Source organism: Clytia hemisphaerica, unplaced genomic scaffold (genome assembly GCF_902728285.1).
Source record: "Clytia hemisphaerica strain Z4C2 unplaced genomic scaffold, Clytia hemisphaerica genome assembly, whole genome shotgun sequence".
Taxonomy (NCBI): Eukaryota; Metazoa; Cnidaria; class Hydrozoa; order Leptothecata; family Clytiidae; genus Clytia; species Clytia hemisphaerica.
This window is the reverse complement of record NW_027103272.1, coordinates 287222-305306: the sequence shown is the minus strand read 5'-3', so window position 1 is coordinate 305306 and position 18085 is coordinate 287222. Positions and strand designations below refer to the sequence as shown.

At 36.9% G+C, this 18085-nt stretch overlaps 1 protein-coding gene across 1 annotated transcript; it reads left to right on the top strand.

Moving 5' to 3' along the window:
* Positions 1-677: 677 nt before the first annotated feature.
* Positions 678-1406, top strand: LOC136801965 (death-associated protein 1 homolog; the record flags this gene model as incomplete). Its single annotated transcript, XM_067058666.1, is given in 1 exon segment — positions 678-1406. A coding segment is annotated over 1 exon segment (166 nt), but the record flags the coding sequence as incomplete, so codon positions are not given.
* Between the last annotated feature and the right edge of the window lie 16679 nt (positions 1407-18085).

The following is an 18085-nucleotide window of genomic DNA, read 5'->3' as shown; positions in this document are numbered from 1 at the left end:
TGGGCTTCGTCTTTCAATTTTCCGATTTTATTACTTAAAAGTTTTCAGTGTTAATTTTCTTCTTTTCTTCTTGATTGACAAAATAAAGATATACGAAAATGCTATTTATGACTTAAAATCTGCACATCATGGCTTTGAAAATTCTGATGAATTGCTTAAAATTGGGATTTCTGCAATTTTCAGACTTACAATGGGCTCTTCCAGAAAAAATCCGTTCATGGGGGGTGGAAGATATATTATTTTTTTCATGAATTACCCCTGGACATTTTGATTTTTAACCCCCTGGACACGGGTTATACCCCTGGACAAACATCAAATCAACCCCGTGGACACAGAAAATTACCCCTGGACAATGGAATTTACCCCCTGGACATTGCAATTTTTTGGTATTTTTTCACTACCCCTGGACAATTCATCCTCCACCCCCCATGAACGGATTTTTTCTGGAAGAGCCCAATTTTTAATATTTTTGTCATATTTTTACAATATAATATATATTTTATATAATTAATTATATAAAATCAGCCCTTGAGAAAGAATCGAAAGTCGAATTTACTATTAATCAGCTGCAGGTTTAAGACAAAGCCTGACTTGATTCGTCTCATTTATACCTCTTCGCCTGACTTTCAAAAAACATCAATTCTTGATGCTTTACTTGCACCATTTTTTTATTTTAGGAATGATGAAGCTCCAATGGTTGTTTCTGGTGCTGTTTCTAAAGGGGACAAGGATTTTACGGCTGCTGCAGCAAAAGTTGCTCATCAAAAACCTATGCCAACCAAGGAAAAGCCTCCACAAAAGGGACAGGCCAACATGAGCTTAAAACAACCTGGAAAACATTGAGCTGATGTTTTGGGTACGGTGAAGGAAAGTTTTCATGAACATTTTTCTCGACATTATAAAAGTGAAAATAAAAACATTATTCTTGCTATTTTTTTTCTTTTTAAGCGTTACTAGGGTTTTAATTTATTAGTAGTTTTCTTTGAAAAGTCATGCATGTCATAAGTTTGAGACAAAGGATTTTAATATTTACTGCAATCACTATACACTTCTTCGTGAATTAGTAATTACAGATGACTCCTCTCTCTCTCTAAGAGATTAAGGGTGAGAGGGGACGAATGTTTCGACTACAAAATTAGCACGTGTCTTGATGTAACAAATAATCCATGATAAGTTTTTAAACTAATAGGTGTTTTATCACATTCATAAATTTATAAGCAATCAAATTTATAATGGAATTTGTATTTTTAATTTCATTTTTTTGGGTTTAATTATTTATTTTCTAAAATGTCTGTGTTTTTTAAATAAGCATTCGAATATTTCTAACATTCAGTTATGCATCTTATATACCATTCGATATATTATGTAACTTACATATCGTAAAGAACATCAAAATTAATTATTAATTTATAAGTTGATTCTGTTATGAACATAATGGCCGTCGTGTTTCGTGAGACCAAAGTTTTAGGCGACTTTATGGCTAAAATGTTTCCTGTTTCCTTTATGTTTCCATGTTTCATATTCAACTAACTGCACGATCCTTGACATTAAGACAAAATACTTTTTTTTACAGATGTGTATCGTGTATGAAATTCCCGAAAAAATATAATAAAATTTAAAGATCTCTCATACAAAACTTTCTGATCAAGTCTCTAAATTTAAAAAACACAAATACGGGGTAAATCTCTGACGGAAATTTTATACACGATATACATCCCCTTCAATATATCAGATGGGATGCGTACAGACTATGCTTGATCTAGCCAACAAAACTACGGCAATTTATACATTTTCTGTTTAGGCAATTCATGGATCTGAAAATCTAAAAATCACAAAGAATGATATTGATGATGAATAGAAAAATGAAAGTTTTTGCGAATTTTGATATTTGTTGATCTACCCAAGATGACCTACTCATTTTGGCGACTATCATGTAAATCTACTAAATCGTTAAACTTAAGGTGTTCGTTATAGTCTGGCAGAAATAAAAGTTGACCTTGAAAAAAAATCCGCGTAAACTTTCTTGGTATCGTTGGAAGCGGAATTTTACGAAGTTTAACATACTCAGAGCCTCACGTTGAGGCCATTGGGGGAAAAATTGGTGAAATAAAAACACTAAGGACCCATTTTCGATATAAAATGCCTTGAAAAGTGCTATCCTTGCAATGGTAGTAGCCTTTTAAAACACTCAATGTATACCCCTGTCTCAAAAATCTGGGAGGGGGGGTTTCCCAACAAACATTTCTGGAAACCACAAGCAATTAAACAGTGTCATCCATGGTGTGAAATGCGTCAAGTGCAAGGCGAAAGCCCTTGGGTGAAAACACACGGGGATAGCACTGACTTTCAAAGAATAGCTTTGATAGGTTTTTAGTGTAGCTGATGACTAGGCTGCACGCATCCCCTCTGACATGATTTGATATAACAAAATAAATTCTGGGGATGCGCGCAGCCTAGCTGATGACCAGTACACTGCTCAAAAACGTATCTATTTTGGGGCAAAGAAGTACACTTCAGACTTGATTTTACCAAAAGTTTTCCCCAAGGGCCTCATCAAGAGGCTTTGAGTATGATAATCTACATAAAATTCCGCTTCCAACGGTACCAAGAAAGTTTACGCGGAATTTTTTTCTAGGTTCACCCCTGTTTTATTGTATTTCGGCCAGACTATTAACAAACTTTTTGAAAATGTCAAAAAATATTCAAATTAAAGTATTTATCTCAAAAAGTATAATAGTCCGGCGGCGAAAAGGGCTTTTTTGCATCAACCCTTACAAGTAGTAAATATGGGTTTTTATTTTATTTTCTCATTATATGGTCCCTTGGGACCCCAAAACCGGTTTTTGCCAAGCTGGCAAAGCTGGGGAAATTTTTTTATGGGGGCTTGAAGGGGGTAGGGTCATTTTAGCCTGGGGGTCCTTAGAAAGTCGATTTTTGCAGTTCTCATTTAGCTAAAACTGATTGTGCCATCAGATAGAGCTTTAAGAGTAGATCGCCAAAATGGGGTCATTTGTCACATTTGGCGGACTTAGTCTCCCGGAATTGGCTGATACGTCTTCAAAAATGCAATATTTTATGCTGACGTCAGCATTTTTGAGAGAATTTCCAGCGAAAGATACCACTTTTAACAGATGCGTCTCGAAGAGTACTATCGATTTGAGGGGTCATTTATAGGGTTTCCTAGGCTAGATCATGAGATATTTGAGTTTGAAATTTTGCTGACTCAGCGTTTTTCAACGTTTTTTGCCCTTTTCTGCTGAATCAGCAAAATTTCAAACTCTAATATCTCAAGATCTAGCCTAGGAAACCCTATAAATGACCCCTCTAATCGATAGTACTCTTCGAGACGCATCTGTTAAAACTGGTATCTTTTGCTGAAAATTTTCTCAAAAATGCTGACGTCAGCACAAAATATTGCATTTTTGAAGACGTATCGACCAATTCCGGGGGACTAAGTCCACTAAATGAGACAAATGACCCCATTTTGGAGATCTACTCTTCAAGCTCTATCTGATGGCACAATCAGTTTTAGCTAAATGAGAACTTCAAAAATCGACTTTCTAAGGACCCCCAGGTTAAAATGACCCTACCCCCTTTAAGCCCCCATAAAAAATTTTCCCCAGCTTTTCCTGCTTGGCAAAAACTGGTTTTGGGGTCCCAAGGGACCATATGATGGTAAAATAAAATAAAAACCCATATTTACTAATTGTAAGGGTGATCCTGGATCGCCGCTGGACTATAAATGATACATCGTTGAAATCTTGTATGATGATAGTTCATTATTATATTTCGGACGGAGGATCGAGACAAAAATACCATTAGATTAGATGCTAGAAATTTCCAACATGTTTCGGCCAGGGCCGTCGTTTTCGAGGTATATTTCTAGCTAAAAAAAATTCAGTTTTTTAAACAAAAAAAAAATTTTTGACGTCAAATAAACGTTTTTCTGTGACGTGTATTTATCTCTGAGAGGGGGAACTCGCATCCAGCCAATACCAGGGTATTCTCTGGTTATCTGGTACCAGATGTGGAACTGGAAATATGCTACGATACACGCTTTGCTCTGAAGGTCGGGCATATTTTGGTCCGCTCCTTTAGAGCTTTAGCGTGGGCGGCCGCCAATACGCCATCGGATTATCAGATTACCAGAATTCTCTGGCGTCTATCCACCGTATCAAGCGCAAAGTAAATAAAGCCTAATACACGGGCGGACGAGGTTGAGCCAATCCTGAATCCAACGAGAAAGGGGTACTTAAGGGGTTGTACGGGGTTTGCTATTTCCGAAATACCGAATAATTTTACTAAAATCTCCGAAATTCCGTAAAAAAATACTTCCGATACCGATTTCTTGGGGTATTTTTCCTCGTATTGACTAATTTTTCATCAAATTTGATTTTTCATGTTTGAATTCCGAAAAAGGGGGATGAAAACTTTATAATACCGAAATTCCGAAGCAAAAACTCATGGTACCGAAACAATTTCAGCATTCCGAAATACCACCGAACGAAGGAATTTTGCCCGATTTCCGAGATTCCAAAATAAAAAGGGTCGATTTCCGCAATTCCGAAATAACGTACACCCTCACTACTTAGGCAAGTGAAGATTATGAAGGGGGGTTCGGCTCATAATGCCGGTCTCCGGGTCGTCGTGGGTCGGGTCGTCGACTTTCGAAGGTTGTCGTGGGTCGGGTCGCCGATATTCGAGAGTTGTTGTGGGTCAGAGAGCGGCGCCCTTCGAGAGTCGTCGTCGACCAGGAAGTCGTTTGTTGAGGGAGGGACATCGTGAGAGCCTCTCTTTCATTTTATTCGTCCTCAATTTAATCTAACTGATTAATCTGGTTTTTAAAATATTGGTCCGCCGTCCTTCGAGAGTCGTCGCTGATCCGCCGTCCTTTGAGAGTCGTCCGTTGGCATGGCCCACCGTCCCTCAAGATTCGTCGTTGGTCCCCGTCCTTCGAAAGTCGTCGTCCGTACCCCGTTTTTCGAGAGTCGTCGGGTTATAAAAAGAGTTTCATTTTTAGAGTGTTTATCTAGTGTTTATTTTCCAGAAAGCCACTTTTCAAATTCGTGGCAATTTTGGTTGTGGGTTGTACAAGCTAGTTTATCCACGTTATTTTGTCGGTCACTAAAGTTTCTTTTTGTTAGGTTTTGTTCCTGTTTGTTCGGTTAAAATTATTCACAAGACATTGTAAAAAGCTTATTGGGGAATAAAGTGCAGTAGTGTTAAGACGCCCGGCAAATATTTTAAAATGTCAATAAAGAAGGGACGACAGTTCAAAAATAAGACGGCGGACCAACGACGACTCTCGAGGGACGGCGGACCAACAGCGACTTTCGAAAGACGGCGGACCAACGGACGACTCTCGAGGGACGGTGGACCTACGACGAACCCCCCCTCACAGAAGATTGGTATTGCTGGATTGAAAAGTGTGAAAAAAGGTCCGATAAAAGGGTAGCTTTGCCTTTTCGTAACTTAATTAACTCGCTTTTTCCAACTCGGGATAAAGAAAACAACTCGAACGTCGAAGTTTGTCCGGGCCTCTACATCATACGATTTTTGATTTCGAATTATCAGCAGGTTGAAGCCGACTGAAATTAACACAGGACAGAAAATTTCAAAAATTTGAGGACATGAGACTTTGTTTTGAAGAGAATGGACGACAAGTCGATTGTAAAAACGTAAGATCTTCTCGTTAAGAATAGGAAATGTTGTAGTGGTATCAATTTTAACAGAGTTTCACTTAAAACGATTAATGGGCTATTCAATTTTTAATCCATGACTTTTCCAGGGGGTCAAACGTTCCTCACTCATTCCTCTCCTAGACCTAGAGCTGAGGAACAGAGATTTTTAAGATTAATTTTAGTATTCCTCTCATCTATTCCTTGAATATTCCTGAGGAATAGATATTTATGGCGCGCGGAAGCGCCATTAAATACAATCTTTTTAAAACCAGTCAGGCACATCCTGGCAAATGAACGGGGTATTTTTCACTTGTGCGACCATTGGCAAATGAACGGGGTCGAAAACGAAAGTGACGTAATAGCGCCGAATACTCAGTTTAATTGAACCAGGTTGGAAATATTTTGCTTCATTTCAAAGAACTGCATAGATGAATTTTTTTTTCCATGGGTCAATTTTGTCTACGATTGAAGAAACTTTTAAGGCGGTCATCGAAAAAATGCTCCGTTCGTTTCGCAACGGGTGTTAAAAATGCATGCGGGCGGACGGGCGGTCAAAAACATTCCCGGGTTTTTTTTAATCGCGCCAGTAACTCAGTGGCGGGTGGTAACGCGATCAAAACAATTTTTCGATAGTCGTCCAGAGCAATTGAGAAAAAAGCTATACTTTAAAAGAACAAATTGCTTTTCCCAGATTTTTTTCTGCATCTCCGCACCGGAAAAGCAGAGGAAAATTTGATGCGGGCGGGTGACGCGAATAGAACTATTTTTCGATGATCGCCTAATGAAAAAATAAAGTTCCCAGTTTTCTTCCTTTTTTCCCTTTTTCAGTTTGAAGTTCATTTTTATTCATTTTCACGCTTTTAGCCTGAGACGTCCTATCTCATTTACACTGGGTGACGAATACCCCATGCAAATGCTCACCTCGTTCATTTGCCAGGATGTGCCTGACTGAAAACAATACCATCTCGTTTAAAACAATACTACCTTTAGTTTAAAACGATACTATCACCATTTAAAACGATACTATCTGGTTTAAAACGATAGCATCTTGTTTAAAACAATACTATCTTTTTAAAACAATACTATCTTCGTTTAAAAACATACTATCTTTTTAAAACAATACTATCTTTTTTTTTAAACATACTATCTTCGTTTACAAATATACTATCTTTCTAAAACAATACTATCTTTTCTAAAAACATACTATCTTCGTTTAAAAACATACTATCTCATTTAAAAACTTACTATCTCATTTAAAAAGAAACTATCATTATTTGAACTTATACTTACATCCAAAATCGAAATCGAAACTTTTCTTCTTTCTTCAATAAGGCCGAGTTACAGTTGTCGAGTTATAGATCAACTAATTTGACTGATTATAAAAAATTCCGAGTTATAAATATAAATCTTTCTTGTCTCGTTTATCCAATTTCCAACTGTGCGCATGCGCACTACGGTAACATGTGGCCAATCATCACCACGTTCTCTCAGCGTGCTTTCCGCACCCGGGGGTGGGGGTATTTAGGCAAATGGAGGGTACGGTATGTGCCGCCCTTAAGGGTAGCTTTTTTGGATTTCCAAAGTCCCGCTAAGGGTCGGAAAAATCAGAAAATCAAATTTCAGTCCCACTTAAGGGTCGGAAAAATAGAAAATTTTCAACTTTCTACCCCCTGAAAAATTGAAATTTGGTCAAACTTGGTCAAATTTGTCCCGCTAAGGGTCGTTGAATCCAATCCTTTTTAAACCAGCAACTTGTTCCTCGTTAATGATTTTGGTTGGCCTTCCCCACCTCCTTAACGCCATGTTTATTTGAAACGCTGCTATTGCGTTCAATGTGTGTGTCACTCGACCCCCAGCAAGGTACCCACTCTCCACCGTAGCCCCTATGATTTGGGTAAAAGAGACAAAACCTTACTCGACATTTAAAAAATATATATTTTCACTCGTTAAACTGTTAACTCGGCTTTTCAAACCGTAAGTTTCTTTTTAGATGAAATAGTATGTTTTTAAACGAAGATAGTATTATTTAAAAAAGATAGTATGTTTTTAAACGAAGATAGTATTGTTTTAAAAAGATAGCATGTTTTTAAACGTAGATAGTATTGTTTGAAAAAAGATAGTATGTTTTTAAACGAAAATAGTATGTTTTAAAAAGATAGTATTGTTTTAAACAAGATAGTATTTATTGGCGCTTCCGCGCGCCATAGATATTCATGACGTTGTTTTTAAGCGTTCTTCACTTGTTCCTCCAACATTTGTGAGGAATGGCAAATTGTGTGGCGTTAGGCGGTCATCGAAAAAATGATCTGTTCGCGTCGCAACGGGTGTTAAAAATGCATGCGGGCGGACGGGCGGTCAAAAACATTCCCGGGTTTTTTTAATCACGCCAGTAACTCAGGGGCGGGTGGTAACGCGAGCAAAACAATTTTTCGATGGTTGACGACCAATTGAGAAAAAAGCTATACTTTAAAAGAACAAAATTGCTTTTCCCAGATTTTTTTTCCGCATCTCCGCACCGAAAAATCAGCGGAAAATTTGATGACCGCCTTATTTAGTGTGATAGTCTGACGCACGATGACATGACCTGATAGAGCTGAGTGCAGCATTTAGACAGTATATGGATATTCGGAGTAATATTCATACTCTGGATATTCTAACAGGCTTGCTCTAAAGCTCTAAAACAGCATCTAATGACATGAAAACAAGAATTTGATTCTTCAATGGGAATCAAAACTATAAAGTGTACTTACAAACATAAATTTGTCAGATCTAACAAAATTTAATAACCGCACTGTCATCATTGACAATAAAACAAACTATTTTCTGTCAAGAGCCTTGTAAACATTCCAACAACAGCTCAGTCTACCATTTTTAGTGCGGTCCGAGGATTGAGCAGAGAAACGACCCACGACACGGCCCGAACATGTTCGGGCCTGTTCAGACCATGCTCGATACTGAATCTGAAAGATCTTGTGGCGTTTTTTTGCAAACTTCAAATAACTGATTTGTGTCCCTCCTTTGCGGGACTTTGGCTTAAGTGCTTGCGTGCAGCATAGTGTACAAAGTCCAAACATGCGTTTCCCATAATTTTTGTATGAAGAGTTAGGTCTATACTGTCTAAGTGAGCTCGAACTAAACGCCCAGACTACCCACTCTCCTCTGTCTCAGTATAGACTAGACTAAAAATGTCAAGAGTATGGAATTCGGAGTGAGGGTCAATTTTTTACTTTCGTTTTCAGTGGTTTCATTTTCAATTTAAAGCCAACATCTCAACAGGCAGTTAGTCTGAATCAATTTCAAGTTCCCAAGACAGTTAATTAAAACTTGAAAACTTAAAATGAGACAAAATGACCTATTGCGAACGTGCAGCTGCCAGAGTATCAACCAACCAAATTTTGTCATTCAATTCCCGAGACAGCGCTTCGATTTTTAAGGGCTTGTTTATACGTTAAAGTAAAAATAATTCCGCACATGTAAATGGGTCAGTGTTTGAGGTCCGGCAAAATTTTAAGAAAATAGCCTGTCCGGCTGTGTGCGAATCTAGGTGGGCTCTGTCTCCCACATAGATCTTTTTCTTGGGAAGTTGATCTTCAAATTAGTTTTCAAGGTTGGCTTGGCTCAAATCTTTTTTTTATCTATGGCTCAAATTTTGGGCAATTTTTCATAGTTTTTGGAAATTTTAATTTCATTAAAAAGCGCCGGGTTATTTTTTCATGAATCCCTTTAGAAGTTTTGCGGTGCATTTTTTTGCTTGCTAGTCAAGTAAACGATGTAGCGATTTCACAGCATTGATCTTTGATACGCTAAATAAAGGGGTAAATATGGGACACCCCTAAAAACTGTGTTATTATTATAAATTTGGATTCAGATGGAGAGGACTTTGGAGTCATTCTAGCTACTAGAAAAATGTCTAGTTAGATTGTTCTAACATATACTTTTGATGTTTCAACAAAAGTTTCACATGTGACCATAAAAATCAATTTTTGTAGTTTTGGAAGGAACTTTTCAAGCTTTAGTGTCAGGAAGAGCTGCAATCACTTTGATTATATTTTGACTGAATTCTGACATCTAGATACTATGGTTTGAGATCACAATAGTCTCATTATCAAACAAGGCACCTTTTCTCTAAAAAGTGTGTCCCATATTTACCCTGTAGTCAAATCTTAATCTTCGGGGTAATTATGGGACACTAAAGTTTGAGTTTGAAGTGTTTATTTTTTATAAGAAAACTACAAACTTGATTTTCTAGTCTAATGGAATCATAACTACACTCTAAGTCTTTCAAAACCTGCAAAGGTTTGCATCTAAATTTACTTTAGTTTGTCTAGATTGCTCTATACAAATATTACTGTTTGAAGTGTCCCGTTATTACCCCAAAATGGGAAAAAAACTTGGGTAAAAATGGGACACTCGCAGTCACTAATTTTGTTAAAAGGATTTGAAGTCATCAAGTGGATGCAAAACCTCAAATATCATGACTTTTTGGAAAGATATCTGGATTTGTCAATAACATTTTGGACCTGTCCCATATTTACCCCGAGGGTGTCCCGTAATTACCTCAAAATGCGGGGTAATTACGGGACACCTTTAAAATAAATTTTAGGAACATCTACTAAATTTCAAGGAAAATTATTTTAAATCTTGTGTAAAGGTCATACTTTGATGAATAAAATATCAAAACAAAAGATCGGATCTCTAGGATTAATACTTTCAGAGTAATGCCCAAATAAGTCAAAATCCTCCCGTAATTACCCCAGATGACTATATGTTTCACTTTTTTGCACCAATTCCATCCAGTTCTTCAAAATAGATATATTTTTAAGATTTTAACTTCAGTTCTTCTTTTATTCAATGATTTTTTATGGCACTTTGTTGACAATCTAACTCTTGCATCAAATTTCTGCTTTCTTCAGAGAATTGAAGATGAGAAATAATTATATACATCTTAGGATCACGGATTAAGATTTTACAGCCGCCCGTTGTGCAAGGCACTGAGAGGCCACAGGTGCCAAAAAGAAGGGTTGTGTGAAATTGGTGGAAATTTAAATAGGTAAACATTCTGCGAAGGGGCGCTGCAAAGCAATCAGTAGAAAAGACCACTTTCATTTTTGTTGCAGATTTCAATATAAACTTCTCAAGAGGGATTATTGTCAATGTGTTGTGTCAACTTGTCAGCATTTGTATTGTTGCAAAGGTAAAGATAAAAGAGTTACTGTCAACTGCTCTAGCTTGGGACTATCTGACAAAACATGGGACGCCAATTCGGCCACCATTTCACCGAACCTCCAAAGTCATTTGATTTGAGTTAATGAACGGCGTATTAAAAAATACACGATTTCTCTTTTGCACCAAGTAGGCTTTTAAATCGAAATATGAAAGAAATTCGTAGTGGAACACACGCGAGTGTCTGGAACAAAGAAGACCAAATTAGTGGCAAAACGATGGAGCGTGTGACGTCACTTGCGCGGCAAGTTACACACTCGTTTTTTGTTAATCTCATCAGGCGATAGGCGGTTAGGCGGCGGACGTTCTCTAATTCTCCAATCAGCGTCCGGTCATTTTGAATGAAAACAAGAAAGTTAAAAAGGGCACGCTTATCAGTAAAAGTTTTTGTGACATGTTATGATAGAAAGTATGATTGATAAACTTTTTGGAGTTATCAAAAAAATTAGTTGTCAAATAGATTTAACAGTTAGTGAAATACAGGTCAGATATCAACAGTACCATGTTTCGACCAATCATCCCAAGTTAGAGCAGTTGACGGTAAGACTAGCCTAGTTTCTAATCCTAATATAGGAGTTTTAAGTCTAGACTGCTCGCTACAAAACTTGGTCAAAAATTTGTTTTAACTGACAATATAGACTTAAACTCGTATATCAAGATTACGGGATTTCGGGATTTCTTTTTGAGTGGTTTCATTTTCAATTTCAAGCCAACATCTTAGCAACGGGGTGCTCGCCCATAGTTACAGGGGTTTGTGCAAAAAACTAAACATTTTTCCAAATCCCCCATTTCAATTAATGCGCTGAAAAATGAAATTTTTCTATGTTTCACTTTTTTGCTACTATTCTTCAAAATGAAAATATTTAAGATTTTAAGTTCTTCTTTTATTCAATGATTTTTTACGGCACTTTGTTGACAATCTAACTCTCGCATCAAATTCCCGCTTTGTTCAGTAAATTGAAGATGAGAAAAAACCTAAGGCATGGATCACAGATTGAAACAAATATATATATAGTGAAGATATATATCTATATATTAATAGCCGTAGTCTGTATGTGTGTTTGTGTGTCACTTTCGTTTTCGAACGCAATGTTTTGTTCTTTTAAAAGATGACTTTTGCTTCTTGCTCCACAAATGTGTTAAATCAGATTCGCGCCGTTTTATAAAGACTTTGAGTTGTTCGATAAGTTTGTTTTGATTGATAGATTATAATATCTGCCCAGACGTGCCCGAGCCCGCCTCTTATGTTTTTTTCTTTTTTTCTCTCTATTCTTTTGTTTTATGTTTTCGAATGTAATTAACGACCTTATTTGATTTGAGACATTCGAATTCGTTTCAAAACAAAATCTTTCAAACAAAATCTGTTTTAGAAAAGAACAAATTTAAAACATTTAAAACATAAGAATCACAAGACAAGTTTGTTGGAACAACTAAACAGCAACATTAACAATACATTCGAAAGGCGGTAAAAACAAGAGATCTTTCTTCGTAAAAAGGGACTTATAAACATCTATGTCGATAATTATATTGCTGTAAATCTAAGTCATTCATTGTTGAATTCGAAAAGTTATGACAAAGGTGCCTAGCTGTCTGACTTTTGGCCCTTGGACCCTTAGCGAGACTAGAGAGAAGAAGAAACAAGCGAAATTTTGTGAAGTTTACTTCCCTTATTGGGACTAATTTGATTAAATTTCAATCTTTCTGGGGGTAAAAAGTTGAATTTTTCCAACCCTTACAGAGACTGCCATTTTTAAAAAGGCATCCTTAAGAACGGCTCATGCCCGTATCCTTCTCTTGCCTAAGTACCCACGGGCTGCCTTTTTTCGACGAATCTCGTGTCATGTCTATAATTTCACTCCTCTTATCTTGACATCAAAGTTTTCCTAATCATCAACAAGTACGGCAAATGTAAAGGGAGCGAAGCGAGAAAAAAATCTAATTGCAAAGCCTTTTCGGACGTCGCAGGTCGCCGGTATGGTATAGTTTGAATAACGCCCTTTCTGATCATTTTTGCAACAATTTAAAAATCTTTTTCAAAATATGGTTAAAAGATACGTGACCTGGGAGGGACAGAGTCAAACTTTGAAGATAATTTTTCCCTTTAATTTTGACTTCATCGTATTTTAAGCCAGCTTCCCAACATCCAAAGGACTTTAAAATGCGTTCAGCAACAGCTAAACCGGCGTGCGACGCCGGGTACCGGCTAGTATATATATATTAAAGAACTGATTAAAGAACTATCAGAGGTCATTGATTTTGTATTTGATGCAGGTAACTGCAAGTTTATCGCTATTTCTAAAAATGATAAAGCATATTGGTCAAAAACAAAACCCAAATCTTCTGTGTCTTTTACACAGAATTCTTTGAAAACTGCTATGAAACATCTGATAAAAAATTGTTTTTTCAATGCAGGTGATATTGTTATGTGTCAAGTGATCGGGATTCCCATGGGAATCGATCCGGCGCCATTTTGGGCTAATCTTTTCCTCTACCAATACGAACAAAGGTATATGAGCAGGGTCATTGAGGAAAGTAAGGTTAAGGCTCGCCATTTTCATTTGACTAAAAGATTCATTGATGATTTGTGTGCTATCAATGACGGTAACTTGTTTCAGTCTGTGTATAGAGATATCTATCCAGATGAGCTTGAACTCAAAATTGAGCACTCGGGTAATCATGCTTCTTTTTTAAACCTGGATATTACCATCAAAGACGGGATATTTATTTATAAGTTGTTTGATAAACGGGATGCATTTCCTTTTTCCATAGTCCGAATGCCACATAAAGATAGCAACTTGCCAGAATCGATTTTTTATTCTTCTTTTGTTGGTGAACTTCTCAGGATTGCTCGTTCTACGTTACTTTTCGAGGACTTGAAAGTTAAAGCCAAAGTTTTTATACAAAGAATGCGATGTCAAGGTGCTGAAAACGCAAAGTTAGATTGCAGTCTTCGACGGGTTATAGTTCGTCATTTTTCAGAATTTTCAAGATTTCAACTCTCTCAAGATTCACTCGTTCGCCAGCTCTTGCGGTGAGCGGTCACGGTGTACGGGGCTTCGAACCGGGTTATAGTCCGATTTTTTAAATTCTCATTCTTTCCCCACTCTTTCCATCTTATTCTTTGAACTGTAAAATGTGTGTGAGAGCCACAGGGTTGGATAGTGGCAATCCAATCCCAGTTCCTTCTCTTCTAGTATGCTTTCTTCAACGTTGTGGCAGAAACGTGTCAAAGGTGTGGCAACTTTGTCTAGTAGAAAGTATACTTCTTTTCTCATTGTAATTTTAGTTTCTTCGGCTGGTTCCGTGGTTTTTACGTTTTAGTTTATTTTATATTATTGCGCGCGTTTTATACTTTCAATAAACACATCTTTTTACTATCTTTTATCTGTGGTGGTGTTTAATTAACACTGCTTGGCCTACCTACACAACCCTATTTCCATCATATAGGAGGATATTTTCGTAAAAGGCCGAAATCCTGAGTAGGTCGAAAACTGAGGAACAGATAATGTGTTTTCTTGAAATATATATATAGTCTAGAAGTATAAAACCTTCAACTACTCAAAATGGAAACAATAAAGACAAAAACCCACAAAACAAAAAGACAATACAAATACAACAAAAATCTAGAATGAACATTCACAGAAAATCAATCAGGTTGGAGTAGAAAAGGAAATTATGATGACATAGAAATCCATCAATGTAAAACTAGTGATCTAAAATGACTTTAAGGAAGAAAGTAACTCAATATGAGTTAAGATGGAATGAAGTAACTCAATATGAGTCAAAAAATATATTTCAAGAAAACACATTATCTGTTCCTCAGTTTTCGACCTACTCAGGATTTCGGCCTTTTACGAAAATATCCTCCTATATGATGGAAATAGGGTTGTGTAGGTAGGCCAAGCAGTGTTAATTAAACACCACCACAGATAAAAGATAGTAAAAAGATGTGTTTATTGAAAGTATAAAACGCGCGCAATAATATAAAATAAACTAAAACGTAAAAACCACGGAACCAGCCGAAGAAACTAAAATTACAATGAGAAAAGAAGTATACTTTCTACTAGACAAAGTTGCCACACCTTTGACACGTTTCTGCCACAACGTTGAAGAAAGCATACTAGAAGAGAAGGAACTGGGATTGGATTGCCACTATCCAACCCTGTGGCTCTCACACACATTTTACAGTTCAAAGAATAAGATGGAAAGAGTGGGGAAAGAATGAGAATTAAAAAAATCGGACTATAACCCGGTTCGAAGCCCCGTACACCGTGACCGCTCACCGCAAGAGCTGGCGAACGAGTGAATCTTGAGAGAGTTGAAATCTTGAAAATTCTGAAAAATGACGAACTATAACCCGTCGAAGACTGCAATCTAACTTTGCGTTTTCAGCACCTTGACATCGCATTCTTTGTATAAAAACTTTGGCTTTAACTTTCAAGTCCTCGAAAAGTAACGTAGAACGAGCAATCCTGAGAAGTTCACCAACAAAAGAAGAATAAAAAATCGATTCTGGCAAGTTGCTATCTTTATGTGGCATTCGGACTATGGAAAAAGGAAATGCATCCCGTTTATCAAACAACTTATAAATAAATATCCCGTCTTTGATGGTAATATCCAGGTTTAAAAAAGAAGCATGATTACCCGAGTGCTCAATTTTGAGTTCAAGCTCATCTGGATAGATATCTCTATACACAGACTGAAACAAGTTACCGTCATTGATAGCACACAAATCATCAATGAATCTTTTAGTCGAATGAAAATGGCGAGCCTTAACCTTATTTTCCTCAATGATATATATATATATATGAAGGGTGGGATTTTACAGCCACCCGTCGTACAAGGCACTGAAAGGCCATTGGTGCCAAAAGAAGGGCTGTTTGAATTGTGGCAACCTCATTGGTGGAAATTTGATAAACAGCTGCGAAGGAGCACTGGGAAGCAATCAGTAGAAGAGACCACTTTCGTTTTTGTTGCAGATTTCTATAAAAACTTCTCTCAGGGATTACTTGTCAATGTACATGTACACATGTGTTGTGTCAACTTGTCAGCATTGTATTGTTGTAAAGAAAAAGATAAAAGAGGTAAGACTAGCCTAGTTTCTAATCCTGATATATGTGTTTAAGTTTAGACTGACTGATACAGACCTGCCAACCTGAGATGCTCATTTTACATGTAAAAAAATTTTGAAGCAAATTCCGCACATTTTTCTTAACCCAATTTTTTTGATTTTCCGATATCGGAAAGCGGAAATTTTTTTCCAAAAACCGTAAATCTGGGAAAAATTTTTCCAAACATTGGAAAATGGGGAAAAATTTTTCAAAAAATCAGAAAACCAAAGAATTTTTTTTCAATTATCAAAAATGCGTGAAAAATGAAAATTTTGAAAAAATGCGACAGTGTTTGAATGCGTGAGTCTCACGTCCAATGCGTGAGAGTTAGCACCTCTGCTGATATTCCAATGGCCCATGCAAAGCTCTTTTGACAGCGGTAATATATTTAACATCTTATAATTTTTATTGCCTGTATGTATAATATATGCTCCTGAGTAGAGCATTCATAATATACTAGTCACATAGTTTGTTTTGTAGGCTATACAGAGTAGGGCTAGCCATCCTGAGTAGGGCACTCATAAGTCATAATATACCAGTTACATATTACGTTTTTGTAGATTATACAGAGTAGGGCTAGCCATCCTGAGTAGGGCACTCATGATATACCAGTCGCATTATTACGTTTTTGCTTCATTACCTAGACAGAGTATGACAAGTGTAATAAGGAGCATCTTATAACACTTTCATTACCTATACAAAGTGTGACAAGTATAATATATAGCATCTTATAGCACTTTCATTACCTTTACACACAGAGTGTGATAAAGTGTAATATATTGCACCTTGGTATACGGGGTCTGACAGTCATAATGAAAAAATACCTTACAACATTAATTTTCAATTTTAGTAAAAGTAAAAATAATTCGACAAAAAACTAATTGTCTTGCAGTTTTAAGACTTTTTATTACAAAATCACAAGAGTGGAAGGTACATTATCAAAAGCTCGAGTATCATGTAAGACAGATGGGACCATTTTCAGGTGAATATTTGGTCACAGCTAATCTACAAAATAAAGATATAATCATATACAGAAAAGGAAAAATTATCTTAAAAGCAGAAAAGGATCTAGCAACACTGAAATTTTCAGGATGATCCAGGAAAGGGAATCTAGCTGGTAACTCCTTGAAAGAATCTTGATACCCCAAGAAATATCATCCCTGGGAAAACCGTACCAACTGACCAATGCAATATCAAGAACAGTCAGTGTGTAGTGGTGTAGGGCAGTTAAAAGTGGGGCTAATCAATGGAATGGGGTCCTTGTGTAAAGACTTCAGTTAATCCCTCTCAACGACTTAAACTCTAGGTAAATAATGTAAAAAAGATAATGTAATTTAAAAAGAAATCATCTTCGTTTCTATTGTTCATGGTCAATCAACTGTGTCTACATGTATGGTTATATGGATCAGATCTATCTGTGCTCCATATGCTGCTTTCGTTTTCAATTTCAGAACATCTGCATGAAATGCTTAGTTTCTATAAGGGGCCATTCAAAAAGTACGTTCGTCCAAATTTCCCTATTTTCAGACCCCCCCTCCCCCCTTGTTCGTCAGCGTTCGTTTTGAAGTACCCCCCTTTGTACGTTCGTTTTTATCTCAAAATGTTTACCCCCCCCACTTTTTCCTTTGAAGATAATTGGAGAATTTAGACAAGGCAAGTTCAAAGAATATGATTTTAGCGTTATTCTTATCGCACCTTAAGTTTTTGCTCTCTAATTATCTAATAATTGCTAAACAATTATAACATACACAATTGTTTAGGGGATTAACAATTATCTTCGGTTATCGATTCAAAGAAAAAATGTAATTAGGAGATAGATAGAAGCACTCCCCCCCCCGCAAAAGCGAACGTACACAGATCGACTTGACCCCCCCTCCCCCCGTTCGTTTTCGTTCGCTTTTTTGCTGACCCCCCCCCCCCTCGGCGACGAACGTACTTTTTGAATGGCCCCTAAACCAGAGTTAACAACAATTGGCTATCCGAAGCTGTTTTTCTGGGTTTTTCTGGAGAAAAATGAGTACATTGCTCTACTGTCTCTATATATATTAATACTTTGAAGTATCTTTATTT